The sequence below is a fragment of the Planococcus citri genome, chromosome 2 (genome assembly GCF_950023065.1).
Source record: "Planococcus citri chromosome 2, ihPlaCitr1.1, whole genome shotgun sequence".
NCBI classification, from domain to species: domain Eukaryota; kingdom Metazoa; phylum Arthropoda; class Insecta; order Hemiptera; family Pseudococcidae; genus Planococcus; species Planococcus citri.
Window position 1 is genome coordinate 7793621 of NC_088678.1, and position 18492 is coordinate 7812112.

Here is an 18492-nt window from a genome sequence, read left to right on the forward strand (position 1 = left end):
TATTGGAACGTATTAATATTCACACGGTTGTGTATTTTTGGACAGTCCAACAAAACAGTTTATTTGCCAAGATAATCTGCCACGAGATTATCACGTTCGTGTGGCCATCTGTAAATTGCTGTCCCGACTCGTCAAACTAGTAATTTGTCCGTTGTTTCAATATCTCGCTGATATTCCTATCTGTTTGGAAAATTTCTCTAAATTAGTACCCAACGTTCGAAGAGTAAATCATACGTAAAATTGCTGTACAAAAATACACACGTGAGTTTATCACGAAACTTAAGGTCGCGATAAATAATTAAGCTTGCTACGACTTTAGTACACTATCATCAAAGCAAATAATCATCCTGATGTCATGGCAGCATTAGATTACAAATACAAATACTATGTACACGTCAGAGGTTAACAGCATCTTCCGTTTTTAAACAATCACTATGGTACTTAAAAGAGAGACGCAGGATTGTAGGTAGTTGAAACAGATAGGTAGAGGTACCCAATTACCCATCAAGTAATACACGTGATACGAGTATTTTGGACACTTGATCTTAGCCCTTGAGTATAGGTAATGCAGATTCCTACCACACATACCTACACATGTAGGTATCTTTTATTTTAATACTGACGAGTATTTTTTATTACCTACTTGATTATTCACTGTCGATACCGTGAATCTGAATCGTTTTTGCATATTTGTATCAAAACAGACACTAGGTACTACATAACATGGTACGTGAATTAGTAGCCCGAATGTATACATACATTACACAACTACACATTGAGGCGAGACGTACCTCTATATGTTATCATTTTCTACTGTTTTTCTTTTCACGTGTTTTTTTTTTTTTTTTTTTTTAATATTTTATTTTCCCTTTTTATGAATACGAAGTCCGTTTTTGTTCGAGTTATACGACTTTTATCATAAGTCGAACAATGCAGATAGTACTTTATCTAGCTCACATTTACACACGACGTAAGAATTTTTGCGGTTTGATTGCGTTCCTCAGATAGCCAGAAACAGTTAAACTAGTAGTTCCACATGTTACGACAATAATAAAGTTAATGCTTATACGAGTACGTTGTGATACTTTGTTGATTCGCGAGTGGTTTTTTTTTCAACGTTTTGGGGCCTGAGGGCTGAAGTTTCATCGCCTCGCGTTGTTTTACGTTTTGCTGAAGTGGATCTCAATATTTTACGTAGTCATCATGGTTCAAGGTGAGTGACATTTGGTGTATTTTTAGGATAATGGGTGTTGTATTGGGAGGATCGGTTGATTGGTGGACGAATTTTTTGGAGTGGAATTTTTCGAAGATGATTTGAGTATCACTTGAGTATGAATATTTTCAAAATGGTTTCGTGATTATTTCGAAATTTCACTATGTATTTTCTAGTCTTCTTTACCCTTCTCTATCGAATATAATATGTAATTGAAATGTTCAAAAATTCACCCCCTCCTCTCCCTTCCTTTTAATGTTTCTCATTGATTTTTTTTTTTTAATGTTTCATCACAGCACTGCACTTGATGCTTTGGTCAAACGAGCTTTTGTCTCGCCCACCATAAAATGTGAAATATTTTTTGTTTTACACTAAATTTTCTATATTTGGGGTTTGTCTAAAAAAAATTATACTTACCTACTCAATGAATGTAAAACTGTGAATTTGGTAAGGAATTTCTAAGAAATAGGCACCTATCTACTTACCGATGTCATACTTCAATCTAGTGAGATTAAGCACGCGTTGATTAAATGAGACAGATAAAGGAATGAATCATAAGCTTGAAAAAAATTGCAATTGGAAAGTACATCTAAATTTTCGAAGAATTGCGAGAATTCTCGATAAAATTTGCACAATAGGATTAGTTACTTGGAAAATGTAGTATGTACTTACCACGAAAATGGATATTTAAATTTAAATAACTCGAATAAAGAAAACCTCAATTAGATGCTACATTTTGTACCTATTTGAAATTTATTAAACGATAAGCCACAAAAAAGTAATGTACCTGCAATCCTAAATTAGGAAAAATTGCGAAAAAAACAGTCGACGGATTTTGACCAAATTCAGCAGAGACCTTCATATTTTCAAGTTGAAAGTTACTCAGAACAAATTTTAGCCCCGGAGTTGCCCGTGCAGAGGACAAATGAGCCTTCAAAAAAAAATTGCATTTTAGAAAAAATCATAGTTTTTTCGTTTCTGTCGCTACTCAACCTGTTTTGTGAAAAATAGCTCAGTCTCAAATGAAAGTATTTGAGATTCTACGTCGATCTATGTTATTTCTGTCAAAATCCTTGATCACTTTCAGGGTTTTACGAAACGTTTAAAAATTTGCAAATCGCTTATTTTTGAATGTTAAATTCGTATTTTGGAAAATTTTTTCGCAAATATTTCGCATTAAGTATAGGTAAGGTTACTTAATTTAGCAAAAATATTGAAAGATACAATTTCTGAAAGTGGAGAAATATTTTGGGACGCACTGGTGCCAATTGTTTGTTCATTACCGCCAGTTTCAAAAAAAAAAGAGATATAGAAAAATATCCAAAAACTTACTTTTTTCGATTTTTTTGGAATTGGCAGCAATGACCAGAAAATTGGCACAACTGCGTTCCAAAATATTTCCCCAGTTTCAAAAATTGTATCATTCGTGTCTTTCAATATTTTTGCTAAATTAATGCGAAATTATTTGCGAAAAAAATAAATAGGTAAATAGAAACACGAATTCATCATTTGCTTGTTATTTCTAAGAAACGTTTCAAGATTAAAAAATTGTTAGACAAAACTAAATTGAAAGAGCATGCAAAAATACAGAACGAGCCAACAATTTCTTGCACTGAAGTGTTTTTTTCGATTGTTGGAAAATTTTTAAAAATCACCATTTGATTTAAAAATAGAAAAAAAAATCAAAATTTTACTTAAATGATCTAGAAAGTCAAAATTTAACATCTATACTCAACTTTTAAGCCCTCGAATGGTTTGGAAATGGTTTCGAACGGATTTGAGCGGTTGTGGGCTCTCCAGCAGATTTTCAAAAGTTGAAATTTCCTCAAAATTTCACTCAATGAAATTGGTAAGCTAAAATTTACTCGATGACCTAATTTCAACATGCTGAGTCGATTGGAAGTGGTTTCAAGCCTTTTTGAACGCACTAGTAATTTTTTGGAAAAGTAAGTATTTTTTTACATGTTACAAAATCTGTCGAAATAAATTTTATTACTTAACTATCTGTGAACTCATTCACTCCATAACGTATGTATTAGTGACTCGTCATTTGACCGCGATTACACGTCATTTTTCCAAAATCGATTTCTACTACGTTCGAACCCATTATATATTTCAAATTTTGAATTATAAAATCGCTGAAGAAATGTTCGATTCCAAACCAGCAGGAACCGAGGTACCTATAAAGTAAATTTCAGTTTTCTACCTTCATTGCATGGTAAATTTTTGTGAAAATTTCAACCTTCAGAGCTGTTTAGAAGAGTTCCAAACCGTTCCCAATCTGCTTGGAGGTTCCAAAATAAAGTAATTATTATATAGAATATCAAGCACAAGCTTCCTACATCAATTTTTGAATTTTATGAAACTTTGATCCCGCCCCCCCCCAATTTTCAATCAAACTGATTAGAAAAAGGTCGCTCGAAAAATCGAAAAATGCACTTTTAGCTTCTTAAATTTTGGCAAAGTGATGTATTTTTGTGGTCCCATAAAATTTTTCTACCACTCAATGTAAAGTTGTAAGTATTTTTGACAAATTTGAAAGGATTCTCCTTTTTTTGTTAACTAGTTGAAATTTTTTTAAGGACATCTTACTGCACTGTTCGTCTTGATGGATTGCAGAAAATGACTCAAAATGATGACTGAAGGTCTGAGGGATCAAGTTGTCAAACTGATTTTCAGTTTTTTCTTTTTCTTCTTTTATATAGTCGGGGAGCCCGCTTAAGGATCTATTGCATCCCCCCCGTCGATCCTCCGGGACAACTTTCTTCTTAAAGGGGGACTCCTAAGGAACATTTTTAGTCCTTGTATTAAAAAAAAAGTGGCCCTACTTACAAAATGGCGGCGATTTTGATTGAAAGGTCAGTCGAAATCGCAGATTTTGCGTTCCAACATAGGACTTGCACGAAATTTTTCAAACCGTACAAAGGTAGATCGGAAGATCAGGCAAAAATGTATCATCTGTCAAAATTTCAAGTGCTAAAGTGCGTTTTTCGATTTTTGGTGAATTTTTTAAAATCAAATTAATGCCAAAAATGAGGGGAAAAATAAAAATTTTACCAAATTGACCGAGAAAGCAAATCGATTGGAAACGATTTCAACCCGTTTTGAGCAGTTCTGGAGCCTCCAGCAGATTTTTGAAACTCGAAAGTTCCACAAAATTTCATCAAAATGAAGTTGGAAAGCTGAAATTTATTCTGCTATCTAATTTCCATGCGCTACGAAGTACTGCAAGTAAATTTCAAGTCGTTTTGGAGTCTCCAGCGACTTTTTGAAAATTACTGAAGCCTCCAGCAGATTTCTGAAACTTTAAATTTTCACAAAATTTCATCAAATGGCGATGAAAAGCTGATATTTACTCTACACTCCAATTTTAACTCCCTCTGAAGATGACTTCGGGTGGGTTCAAGTCATTTTGGAGCCTCCAGCAACTTTTTAAAAATTACTGGAGCCTCCAGTAGATTTTTGAAACTTGAAATTCCCGCAACGTTTTACCAAATGGAGTGGGCAAGCTGAAAGTTACTTCGCAAACTAATTTCAATACGATATGAAGTTGACTACATATGGTGGTTTCAAATGGTTTTGAAGCTTTCAGCTACTTTTTGGAAATTTCAATTTCCCAAAAAACGCCATACGACCTTTCAAAAAGTCGCTGGAGGCTCCAAAACAACTTAAAATCCACCAGCAGTCGACTTCGTAGTGTACATATTGAAATTAGTTTGCAGAATGAATTTCGACTCTCCATCTCAGTTTTATGACATTTTGGGGAAATTTCAAATTTCAAAAATCTACTGGAGGCTCCAGTAATTTTCAAAAAATCGCTGGAGGCTCTAAAACGACTTGAAATTTACCTGCAGTCGACTTTGCAGCATTTTGAAATCAGTTAGCAGAATTACTTTCGGCTTTTTCTAACTTCATTGATAAATTTTTGTGAGAATTTCGAGTTTTAAAAATCTGCTGGAGGCTCCAGAACTGCTCAAAACGGATTGAAACAGTTTCCAATCGATTGGGCAGGTCGAAAATAGGGTATATCCCAAATTTCAGCTTTCTAGGTCAATTTGATAAGATTTTGATTTTTTCCCTCATTTTTCGTCTAAATTTGATTTTCAAAAATTCGCCAAGAATCGAAAAAGGCCCTTTAGCACTTTAAATTGTTGCAGGTGATAAATTTTTGCCTGATATTTCGATCTACCTTTGTACGGTTTAAAAAATTCCGTGCAAGTCTTATGTTGGGACGCAAAATCTGCGATTTCATCGGCTGACCTGTCAATTAAAATGGTCGCCATTCTATATGTAGGGCCACTTTTTTTTTGAGTACAAGGGCTAGAAATGTTCCTTAGGACTCCCCCTTTAAGGAAAAAGCTGTCCCGGAGGATCGATGGGGGTTGCAATAGATCCTTAAGCGCGGCTCTCCGACTATTATGAATCCTTTAAAATTTTAAAAAAATTTTCTTTTGATTCTCTCCTTTTTCCAAACAAAGATTCGAGAATCTGCTGCATTAAAATAATTCAAGATTTTCAATATTTTTCCAAAAATTGTAAATTAAAGTTTGGCATCAGAAAATGTATACATTCAATTGAAATGTGCAAAGCTGAAACCAAAACTGAAATCTGAAACTGAAATGCGAAAGTTTTGCCATCGCTGATTGATTGAAATCGATGTATTATTTCAATATGAATAAAAATAAGTAACTTAACCGGTTTAAAAACAAACTTGACTACCTATAGTAATGAAATTTTATTTTGATGCTGATTCACTTTTTGCAGAAATCATATGTAAATTTCAAACCTTGAATAAATAAAAAATTTTAAATAAGTATTGAGAATGAAATTAAATCAGATTCTCGTACGTTTTCATCTTCTCTCTCCTCATTAATATTTCCAAAACATGTCTACTCGCCTATACTTTACTAAAGACCAGCAAAAATGCAATGTGATATCGTCTATCTTTATTCTGCGCATATGACTCATCATGACTGATAATTTTTTTTTTTTTTAATTTTTCCACAGCGAGAATCGTATTATGGATCATGATATTCAGCATGATCAACTGCAACATGTTCCTGACCAATAATATCAACATAGCAATCGTTTCTATGGTCAAATATGCCAAATCAAGTCCAGGGGGAGCAGCAGAGACGAGTGTTTGTGGTAATCGAACTATCGCCACAAAGCAGTATTCGGATAATGGGGTATGTAAGTAAATAGAAAAGGAATATAAATAGGAACTCTAGACAGATAATGATGCATGACGCATTCGTACTGGGAGAAAAAAATGTAAATAAAGTACGAAATAAATAGATAGGTTACATAGTACATATGTACGAGTAAAATATATTAAATCTTGCGTAACACGGTTTCGATAATGAGTATAGGTACCTACTCGTAGGTAGCTTGCGTTTCTTGATCAAATTTTTCCCGAATAAGTCGTGATAAGATTAGAAAGAGTCGAACATTTCACAGTTTTTCATCTGCTAATAAATAATTTTAACCTTGAAAAATGATGGTCCATTTCATAGGACGTCATATTCATATTCGTACATTATACGAGTTGATTTATTAATAATAATAGGTACCTAATTATGTGCATAGAGTTCCTAATTTCATTTATTCTATTCGAGTACCCACCTAGGTACGAGTATTTATGCATTTCCTCGTATTTTTATTTTATTTTATCTCCAAACGTTTCAGAGAAGCAAGCTCACATGGACCAAAGACGAGCGGAACTTCGTCCTAGGAGCTTTCTACGTACTACCCTGGCTGTCTCAATTCTTCGGCGGAGTCTTATCGCACAAATATGGTACCAAAGTTGTCGTAGGACTGAGCACAGTAATCGGCTGCGTGATGTCTTCTCTCATACCAAGTCTAGCCTACATCGATCCCAGACTGGTAATGGTAGTCAGAGCGATCCAAGGATTCATCGGAGTAAGCCATTCACTCTTAATATAGCCGAACTCGACAATGAATCATCATAATCGACAACTTGTTGCAGTCTTTGGCTTTTCCAGCAGGTCTCTACACCATCATCGGGCATTGGTGTCCGCCCCACGAACGAGGAAGATTCATGACGGTTTTCCTAGGTAATTGTGCCAATTGAAACTACTTCTGTTTGGCGGGTACGAATACGAATGCCTTAAAAATGCAGTTAAAAGTAATCCGAGGTTATTGGAAAGTATTCTTAATTATTCAGGGGACGTTGGTGTTGATGATGGATTTCAGGTACATCGCTTGGAATAGCTGTTGGGTATCCTATGTTTGGGTATATTGCCGAGACCATTGGATGGGAATGGGTGTTCCATGTTACTAGTCTGATTGGAATAGTGTGGTATATTTTATGGCTATATTTAGTCTACGATTCGCCTCATGATCATCCCAGGATCAGCGAAGAAGAGAAAAGGTATATCAAGAGTTCGTTGGGCAAGTCGACTGCTCGGCAAAATAAGGTAGGTCAAGATTTACGTCAGAGACTCCCTCGATGAGCTTTTTCAATTTCATGGACTTGGGTATTTTTCAGTTACCAGTTCCTTGGGTAGCTATTCTAACCTCGATGCCATTCTGGATTAATATTATATGCCAATTTGGAGTTATTTGGGGACGATTCACCACCAATATCTATGTTCCTACGTATTTTAAAGCCGTCCACGGTGTAAATGCCAAAGAAGTAAGTTTTCTATTCCATTAGGTAATTTGAAATAGGAGACTTTTAATCTGAAGAAATGACATTTGTGTGGGCTGGTTTATGTTACAGAATGGACTCATATCCGGAATACCCTTTCTACTCAAATCGGGGTTATCTTATTTATCTGGTGTAATCACTGATCTCGTATTAAGAAGGGAAATGATGTCAAAAACTGGCGTTCGCAGTTGGTCAACTTTTATAAGTGAGATTGACTTGATATTTATAGGTTGCAATATTGCAATTTGCAATATCAAAATATGCATCTGCTATACTTTTTTCAATGCTGATTTGTTTTGCAGGTTCGGTATTGGCTGGAGCAACTTTGATTGGCGTCTCTTACGCAGAATGTGATTCAAATATGGCCATAATCTGTATGAGCTTGTGTATAATTCTGAATGCTTGCTTTATTACTGGATCCAGCGTAGCTATTGTTGATATGAGCCCTAATTTCTGCAGTAAGCATGTGTTTTACTCGTTTGATAGACAATGGGTTACAAACGTGATGGTTTTAAACAATTGTGTGGTACCTAGTATCCCTGAATGAAGAGTTTATAAAAAGGCTTCAATTTAGACAAAGCCCCAATGGGAATGATGATCTGGCCTCTTTGACTGGGATTTATTTAATGCAGTTTTCTATTCTTGTTTTGAAGAAGGGAGGGGGCGGGGTAAAAATGACTAAACATTTTCGTTTTTTTGAGAAAAAAAATTCCTAAAATTACCTTTTTTCAAAAATTATTCAAAATTCTCGCTTTTTTGTACAAAAATTGCAAAAAAAGGTTTAGTTATTCGCCAAAGATTGTCAAAAAGTTGCTCTTTGCTACAATTTTCAAAGTCATGTTTTTTTGACAAAAAACACTTTCAAGTACCTACTTTTCCATTAAAATTGTCAAAGTCTAATTTTTTTCAAAAATCACGCAGAAGTCTCTCTTTTTAGCCGAAAATTTCCAAAAATTATCAGTTTTTTTATTTTTATTTTTATTTTTGCTAAAATTGTCAAAGTGTTGTTTTTCATGAAAAATTGTCAAAAATCTTGCTATTCAAAAAATTGGCAGAAATTTTTGCATTTTTTAAAAACAGCTAAAAGTTGTAGTTTTCTGCAACAATTTTTTTAAAAAAATAGCACGGCATATGACAATAGGAGTAATTGCACCCCCCCTCCCCGCCGATACTCCGGGACAACTTTTTTCTTAAAGAGGGCATCCTAATAAGGAACGTTTTAAAGCAAACTTGCCCAAAAAAAAGTGGGCCTCACTTACAAAATGGCGGTCATTTTGATTGACAGGTCAGCCGAAATCGTAGATTTTGCGTTTCAGCATAGGACTTGCACGAAATTTTTCAAACCTTACAAAGGTAGATCGAAAGATCATGCAAAAATGTATTACCTGTCAAAATTTCAAGTGCTAAAGTGCGTTTTTCGATTTTTGGTGAATTTTTTAAAATCCAATTTAGGCCAAAAATGAGAGAAAAAATCAAAATCTTACCAAATTGACCAAGAAAGCTGAAATTTGGGATATACCCTATTTTCGACATGCCAAATCGATTGGCCTGAAGCCTCCAGCAGATTTTTAAAACTATAAATTTTCACAAAATTTCATCAAATGGAGATGGAAAGTTGTAATTTACTCTACACTCCAATTTTAATCTCCTCTGAAGATGACTTGAGGTGGGTTCTAGTCATTTTAGAGCCTCCAGCGACTTTTTTGAAAATTACTGGAGCCTCCAGTAGATTTTTGAAACTTGAAATTCCCGCAACATTAATTTATCAAATGGAGTTGGCAAGCTGAAATTTATTTCGCAGACTACATGGTGGTTTCAAATGGTTTTGAAGCTTCCAACTACTTTTAGGAAATTTCAATTTTCTAAAAAAACGCCATATAACCTTTCAAAAAGTCGTTGGAGGCTCCAAAACGACTTGAAATCCACCTGTAGTCAACATCGTAGCGTATTGAAATTAGTTTGCAGAATGAATTTCGACTCTCCATCTCAGTTTGATGAAATTTTGGGGAAATTTCAAGTTTCAAAAATCTACTGGAGGCTCCAGTAATTTTCAAAACGTCGCTGGAGGCTCTAAAACGACTTGAAATTCACGTGCAGTACTATGTGGCGTATTAAAATTAGTTTTTAGAATAAATTTCAGCTTTCCAACTCCAATTTTATGGAATTTTGTGGGAATTTCAAGTTTCAAAAATCTGCTGGAGGTTCCAGAACTGCTCAAAACGGTTTGAAACCGTTTCCAATCGATTTGGCATGTCGAAAATAGGATATATCCCAAATTTCAGCATTCTTGGTCAATTTGGTAAAATTTTGATTTTTTTCCCTCATTTTTGGCCTACCTAAATTGGATTTTCAAAAATTCACCAAAAATCGAAAAACGCACTTTAGCACTTGAAATTTTGACAGGTGATACATTTTTGCATGATCTTTCGATCTACCTTTGTAAGGTTTAAAAAATTTCGTGCAAGTCCTATGCTGAAACGAAAAGTCTGCGATTTCGGCTGACCTGTCAATCAAAATGGCCGCCATTTTGTAAGTGAGGCCCACTTTTTTTTGGGAAAGTTTGCTTTAAAACGTTCCTTAGGATGTCCTCTTTAAGAAAAAAGTTGTCCCGGAGGATCGCCGGGGGGGGGGGTGCAATCTCCTATTGTCATATGCCGGACTAAAAAGTTCACTTTTTAAAAAAATTGTCCAAAATTTTGCTTTATTTGACAAAGAGTGCGTAAAAGTTCAATAATTGTCAAAAAGTTGAAAGTCGTGAAAAAGTTGATGAAACTCTACAAAAATCGAGAAAAAATTTCATAAATTGCATCAGGCACTTGAATGATGATAAATTTACATAAAGAATTAAATTAAGTAAGTACATATCATCAAAAAAATCCAAAAATACGATTTCTGATGACATGTGACACTAAAAGTACAAAAAATTGCTCAAGTAAAATCTTGCAAAAAATTTACATCAAGTTTAACGATAATTAGAAAATAGTCGCGAAATTCACTAAAACCAACCAAGAAATTGATGAAATGTTTCATAGTAAATGAAATGTTATAAATTATAGGAAACTGATCAAATATCTTACTGAAATCAAATACTCGTAGAATCATTCAAAAATGACCTAAAGTGTAACAAAAATAAATTGTAAATTAGCATAAAATGCATTAAAAATCTTGAAATAAAAAATTGACGACGATAATCAAACTTGAAATTTTACAAAATGTGAGAAAAAGTTCACCAAAAATGCTCTAGAAACCTTCCAAACATTTTATGAAGTTTTTATAAAATTGAACAAAAGTTTGTAAAAATTTATACTTACAAAAAATTGTTAAAACCTAGGTATTTGAAATTTGAATTTTATAAAAATATGAATTGAATTTTTCCTAAAAATTATCGATAAGATGTGCAATATTTAGGAGAATGGTAACAAACCGCTCTATGGGCTATGATTTGCCATTCAGGTAACGTTTTTTTTTTTTTTTTTTTTTTTATATATTTCAAAACCTGTCCAACTAGGTACTTAATGACATGAGTTTTGAATTTGACTATCTTCAATCTTCATCTAGTTCAACTAAAACTTGTATCTCAAAAAGTACCTCAAGGGCCAAATGAACCTGAATATTCAAAAAAAGAAAACCTTTGATGAGTTCATGATTCTCCTCATCTACTCGTATTATTACTGTCATCATTCTTCATTGTTTTTTTACGAATTAAGTTTCTAGCTGATTGAATTTCTTAGATCATATGAAAACTTTACTTAATTTATTCCTAATTATTACGTTTAATTTTCGTACTCAAATTGAAAAATGTTTTCGCAGGTATTCTGCAAGGCATCTGTGGCACGATTGGTATGATATCTGGTTTCATATCACCAGCCTTAGTGAGCTTATTCAGTCGCTTCTACGTAAGTGATTACAAAAATTCGTTAATTAATTTGCGAAAAATTGAAAACGTAAAACAATTACGTACTTCGTTAACTCGATTATTTTAAGTAACTGAAGCGAAATTTTTACAGAAAGACGATCCATTAGAACAATGGAAATTAGTATGGTTAGTCACCGGAGCAGTTTACATGATCCCGGGAATGATTTTTGTATTATTTAGCGATTCTGAACTACAACCTTGGAACGAGGTGAAAGAAAAACCGGCAGACGAAGAATTGATCGAAAAAGAGAAGAAGTGAATCGAAAAATATAATTCGAAGATGAAACTATTTATTCGGTGCGTTAAATACATCAATGAGTACCTACTTTATATGTAGTAGAAAAAGTCCTTCAAACTGTACAATTTTAATAAATAATAATTGAAGTTTCGTTTTTTAAAATATGTATTACAAGAATAATATAATGAAAGAATTCGTTCAATTTTTGATTACTTTGAAAATCTCAAATACCAATACCTACCTAACCGGTATCTGAGCAGATTTTTCGTGGTGATTTTCACCATTGTAGCTATTGATCAGCTCTCATGTAATCACTGAACTGGGTCACTAGTCATTTAGTTTCTCTGATAATTATTCAGTGATTGTGACGTATTTTAATTCCCTGATATGTATTATTATTTATTATTAATCAACTTACTCGTTCAAGAATCCCTAGAAATGATTGACTACTTGAATAAAAAAACAACAGAAGTATAATTAATCAAAATTAGCTAGAAAACAATCAACAGAGTAATGAAAATTACACAATAATACGTAAGATTTTAGAACAGCTACAACCTGTATTGTTTAAATATCACGTTCTAATGCCAATTGATTCAATTTATTGACGTAAACTAGGTAACGTATTTAAAATATCAATTTTTATGGTAAAATTAAAATTAAAAAAAAATTTTAATAATCAAACTTATTTTCGATGAGTTGTTTGTAAAAGCGTCGCAAGGAGTGCTAGTGTGAATTAAATTTTGACCGGAGAACTGACTCCAGGCTTTGTTGGGAATCAGGTAACGCTCATTGCTAAAATTAAATCAGTTTTTCAGTCGCGTTCATGAATGTTGCACGTGTGTAGTGAAGTTCGGTGACTTCGGAGTTCTTTAATCTTGATTTTGAGAAATGCTTTTATTTTATTTCTGTTTTCATAATTAATTTTTAATCATCCTAAATGAATCGTTGATTAATTATTCGATCCATCAAGTGCATGTTGTGATGTGTTGTGACACTAATTTGTCTTCCAAGTTTCCAGTCAATTCTCTTGTAATCGCAGATGACAACTTCTCAATGGAAGGTGACGTTGATATGGTGGCAAATTACGATGATCCAGCATCTTCTTAGGTATGTTATTCTTATCTATCCTCTTTCATTGTATAGTTCAGTCTTCAATGCCCAAAGTAAGTTGATCATTTCGGCATTTTCACTTCGAACACGATCTCAGTTTGTTTCTGCGGATTGATATTGATCCCAATGTAAACACTTTTAGTCGAGTGTTTCTTACGTCCATATCCAGGTGCCTGTTTCAATGCTTCAGTTGGTGTTTTGCCATTAGCAATGGCGATATGAACTATGGCTTTGTCAAATGTCGTTGAGTATATCACCTCACAGCGACCTTTCCTCGATGTTTTCTTATCTTCGGTCACAACCAAATCGTTATTCTCACTCACTGTCTGTCTAATGATCGATTGCAACAGGTACTCGATGGATGTGCTCGAATCTACATTCGTGAATATGTTCAACGTTGAGTCCAAAACTTGCTTGAACTTTGGTATAACTTTATGCATATCAGAAGAGTATGTAACCAGTAGATCTCTCAACGGTTCTGCCAGTGCTTCGAAATCTACTCCTCGTTGTTTGAAGAACGTTCTTAGAGTTTTACTCATTTGTTGATGGATTTCGGCGCTTGGTAAAGTATACTCTTCATCGTAGTCCGTATAACTCAACAAACCATGCTCGAAGCAAAACGTCATCAGGTAATTTACCGGATCTGGTTCGTCAGAAACGTATTCGTAATCGCGTTTCTGCATTTTCACGAAGTTACTATACGATGACTCGGGGTAATCTTCGACAGACTGATAAGAAATCGAGTTGTAGGCAGTGAGCTGCAAAAGTATGAGTAAAAATTGAGGCGATACTTTGAGAAATTTGACGACAAAGTCTTGTTCGCCATTGCCCCAGTTCCAGTGAACTTTCAAAGGTCGAATTTTCGCATTGAAGCCTCGTTCTTTGAAGTAAGAAGTTAATGAGTGAGGATTGAAGAGTTTACGATGCTCGATCTTGGTCTCGTACCCTTCGTATAAGTCTTGTATTTGTTGAAGTTCGCTTTTATCACATTTGTGCTTTATGCTCAAATGTCTAACGTCGTTGATAAGGTAACCGAAGTATTCGCCGTATTTGTCATCAGATAAGAAAACATACTCGTTCAAGGGCAGATCTCCGGTGATGTTTTGTTTCTGTTGCAATGGTAATCTACTAATACCGACGATTATCGCATAACTCACCATATCTCTGGCGGTATCTAAAGCTTCTTGTAGCATTTTATCAACGGTTTGTTGAAATTGATCTGCTTTTGGAGATGGAACCAGAATAGCATTGTTGGTTACATAATCGTAATCGTCTACTAAAATTATAACCCTTTTTTTGAAGAATTTGTACAAGATCTTGATCATCGAATGTAAACTAGTTGGAATCTCCTGCTCGGTTAATTGTTTATCGAAAACCTTCTTCAAAAAGTCAACTTCCCATTGCTCAAAACTATGTTTAACTTTTGCATTCTCTGCTGGTTCTACTGCCAGTTTTTTCAACCACGCGAATTCGCCAATGAAACTGTAAACGAACTCGTTCAACAGCACTAAATAATCATCGACTTCACTCGTAGTGTTGGTAGTCGTATCTGCATCATTTTCTATTTCTTCTACTTCTGGTAATTCATTTTCTATTTTTTCTATTTGTGGTAATTCGATCCTCAAATTAACGAAAATCACCGGATGCTGACATATGTCGTCTTTAACCGAGTTCAGCGATTGGTCCACTCTTGTGCTTTTGAATGATTGATAGGATTTGCATCTCATTCGTTGTTTCGGTCGGCCCAAGTCATCGACATCGAATTGAGCGAAAGCTTTGATCATCAGTAGGGTCGTAGTTTTGGCAAATCCGCTGGGACAGCTTATGTAATCGTAGGTATTGTTTGGGTTCTTGAAAAATGACAGTAGTAGGTCTGTTTTATCGATGAAGTAAGCTTGTTCTACGAAATCCTTATCGAATGAAATTTCGCTTTTGTTGTGAATACTTTGAGCGGAGGATTTGTGAATTGAGATGATGAGTGAAAACGAGAACAGAAATACCAATGAAGAGGCTCCCATTGTTCTGAAGGTGGAAATAGGTACCTGAGAAAATTAGGTAAATGAAATTACATTGAAAAATAACTCTGATAGTATTGGAATAGATGGGAAGTCGAAATAAAATATTATAAATGGGTACTTACGAACAATGGGAGTTTTAAATGAATGTAAAGAGAGTTCACATTGGAAACGAAAGATTGAAACTGAGCGCTTTTATAGGAGAGTTACTCGGAGATAAGAATAAATTGATGAAATGCTTGCTTCATCGAAGTGTTGAAATTTCATTTATCAATTAGGTAATGAACTCAGTATGGTACCTACTTACCTAATCTGATATGACGTTTTCTCAGATGATAGATAAGAAGAGTGTTGGGCGTTTATTTGAAAATGAATGCCTTTCGATCACTGTGGAGAAGTTGATACCAAATGTTACTTCGAATTATAAAAAAAAATTGTTACCAAAGTGATTTGACTGAAACATGAGAAAAGTTCTGCCATTTGCAATAAGTAAAAATCATTTTCTCCCAATAGTTGCCAAAAAGTCCTGCTTTTTGCTAAAATTGCCAGTCTTGCCTTCTGCAATAAACAGTCAGAAATTTTTCGTTTTTGCCCAAAGATTCTAAAAATCCTACTTTTTTCCAAAAATTATCCAAAACTCTTGCTTTTTGCCAGAAATTGCAAAAAAAATTACTTGATGTTGAGCAATTTTTTTACACTCTAAAAAATGCAAAAAGAAGTTTTTTTTTCAAAAATAAATAAAATAAATAAAAACTATCAATAATATAATTATACCAATGTAGTCGAGGAGCCCGCATAAGGATCTGATGCACCTCTCCCCCCCCCCCCGATCGATCCTCCGGGACAACTTTTTTCATGAAGGGGGAGTTCTAAGGAATATTTCTAAGTGGCCCTACTTACAAAATGGCCCATTATTTTGATTGACAGGTCAACCGAAATCGCAGATTTTGCGTTCCAACAGAGGACTTGCACAAAAATTTTTAAACCGCACAAAAGTAGATCGAAAGATCAGGCAAAAATTCATCACTTGTCAAAATTTCAAGTACTAAAGTGCCTTTTTCGAATTCTGGTGAATTTTTTTTAAATCAAATTTAGGCCAAAAATGGGGGGGGGGGGAGAATTCAAAATTTTACCAAATTGACCAAGAAAGCTGAAATTTGAGATATACCCTACTTCCGACATTCCAAATTGATTGGAAACTGTTTCAACCCGTTTTGAGCAGTTCTGGAGCCTCCAGCAGATATTTGAAACTCGAAATTCCCACAAAATTTCATCAAACGGAGATGGAAAATCGAAATTTACTCTACACTCCAATTTTAACACCCCCTGAAGACGACTTCAGGTGAGTTCAAGTTATTTTTGAGCCTCCTGTGAAATTTTGAAAATGACTGGAGCCTCCAGTAGATTTTTGAAACTTGAAATTTCCCAAAATTTCATCAATTAAGATGGATGGAAAGCCGAAATTCATTCTGCAAACTAATCTCAATACGACTAGCTTGTACTTTTTAAATTTCAATTTTCCAAAAAACGCCATACAATCTTTCAAAAAGTTGCTGGAGTCTCCAAAACGAAGAAATCCACCAGCAGTCGACTTCGTAGCGTATTGAAATTTGTTTGCAGAGTAAATTTCGGCTTTCCAACTCCATTTCATAAAATGTTGTGGGAATTTCAAGTTTCAAGAATCTGGTGGAGACTCCAGTAATTTTTAAAAAGTCGCTGGAGGCTCCAAAATGACTTAAACTCACTTGAAGTCGTCTTCAGGGGGTGTTAAAATGAGAGTGTAGAGTAAATTTTGGCTTTCCATCTCCGTTTGATGAAATTTTGGGTAAATTTCAAGTTTCAAAAATTTACTGGAGGCTCCAGTAATATTCAAAAAGTTGCTGGAGGCTCCAAAACGACTTGAAATCCATCTGCAGTCGACTTCGTAGCGTATTAGTTTCCAGAATGAATTTCGGATTCCAAGTTTCAAAAATCTACTGGAGGGTACAGTAATTTTCAAAAAGTCACTGGAGGCTCCAATCGTCTTCAGAGGGTGTTAAAATTGGAGTGCAGAGTAAAAATTGCCAATAACTACAAGAAAAATTCGTTCTTCTCCTAAAAAGATGCAAAAAAGTCACACTTTTTGAAAAAATGTAATTTCTTTATTACTTATTACGAATAAATAATTTCCAAAAATTGCAACGTTTTGCTTTTTAGACAAAATTCTTCCAATTGCCAAACATTTTCGCTTTTTTAAGAAAAACAAATTGTCCAAAAGCCTCGCTTTTTTGTAAAAATTTGTCGAAAAATACCATCTTTTTGCCAATGGGGTGAATCCTAAACAGTCCTGCTTTTTGCTGAAATTGTCAAAAGTGTTTCCCTTCGCCAAAAAGTGTAAAAAATATCTTGCTTTGTAATAAAATTGCTAAATATTGTCATGTTATTTCAGAAAATTTCAAAAGGTCGCACTTTTTTCAAAAACTGACCAAAAGTCTGGTTTTTTTTTACTCGAAAGTGCTTAAAATTGCTAAAATGGTCACTATATTGTTTGTTTTATGCAAAAAATTGTCAAAAAATCTCGTTTTTTCATCAAAAAATTTCAAAATTTTGTAGTTCAACCTTTTGTAATTAAGAACCAGAACATTTCAATTTGTAATGTTCTTTTTTTTTTAAATTTCTTAAGTCGGTTTTAAAATTGATTCGTCGGATTTTTGAGAATTTTTTTGAAAACTGGAATTTTCAAACTGCTGCTGGATACTCCAGAATAGCTTTAAGCTGCCCTACAATTGACTCATAATGTTAAAATTAGAACATATGAATTGATTTTCAACTTTCAAACCTCATAGGGTGAAATTTTGTGGTAATTTCAACTTTCAGAAATCTGCCAGAGACTTCAGAACTGCTGAAATGGGGTACGAATCATGGACTCAACATGTTGAAATTGAAACTGGAATTTTCAGACAACTGCTGTATGCTTCAGAATGGCTTGAAATCGCCCCCTCCAAGGGGCTCATAATGTTAAATTGAAGTATGAATTAAATTTTAGCTTTCCAACTTGATGAGAAAAAATGTTGTTTTAATTTTAGCTTTCAGAAATCTTTTGGAGGCTCCAAAACTGCTCAAAATTATTCGAAGCTGTCTTCGATTCGTAAGGGGGGGGGGTCGAAAATAAGATACAAAAGTTAACCAAATTTTAGCTTTCTGGGTGAATTTCCAGAACGGGGCTGGGTACTCCAGAACGTCTTGAAACCATTTCCAGTCAACTCAGCAAGTTGAAATCATAGTATAATGTAAATTTTAGCTTTCCAGCTTCATTGGGTGAAATTTTGTGGTAATTTTTTCAAT

At 34.3% G+C, this 18492-nt stretch overlaps 2 protein-coding genes across 2 annotated transcripts; one reads left to right on the forward strand and one right to left on the reverse strand.

Annotated features, from left to right (window-relative positions):
• The first annotated feature begins 836 nt into the window (after positions 1-836).
• LOC135834435 (sialin-like) lies at positions 837-12202 on the forward strand. Its single transcript, XM_065348311.1, has 10 exons — positions 837-1213; positions 6221-6402; positions 6902-7135; positions 7203-7290; positions 7430-7653; positions 7725-7871; positions 7959-8091; positions 8189-8344; positions 11697-11782; positions 11894-12202. Exons 1-10 carry the CDS (start codon positions 1204-1206, stop codon positions 12059-12061), a joined length of 1428 nt encoding a protein of 475 aa, XP_065204383.1. The 5' UTR covers positions 837-1203; the 3' UTR covers positions 12062-12202.
• Positions 12203-12495: 293 nt separating this feature from the next.
• On the reverse strand, positions 12496-15489 carry LOC135834434 (uncharacterized). The gene is made up of 2 exons (XM_065348310.1): positions 15294-15489; positions 12496-15195 (listed from the first exon to the last, which is right to left on the reverse strand). The coding sequence occupies exon 2, from the start codon at positions 15169-15171 to the stop codon at positions 13216-13218; it is 1956 nt and encodes a 651-aa protein (XP_065204382.1). The 5' UTR covers positions 15172-15195; positions 15294-15489; the 3' UTR covers positions 12496-13215.
• Between the last annotated feature and the right edge of the window lie 3003 nt (positions 15490-18492).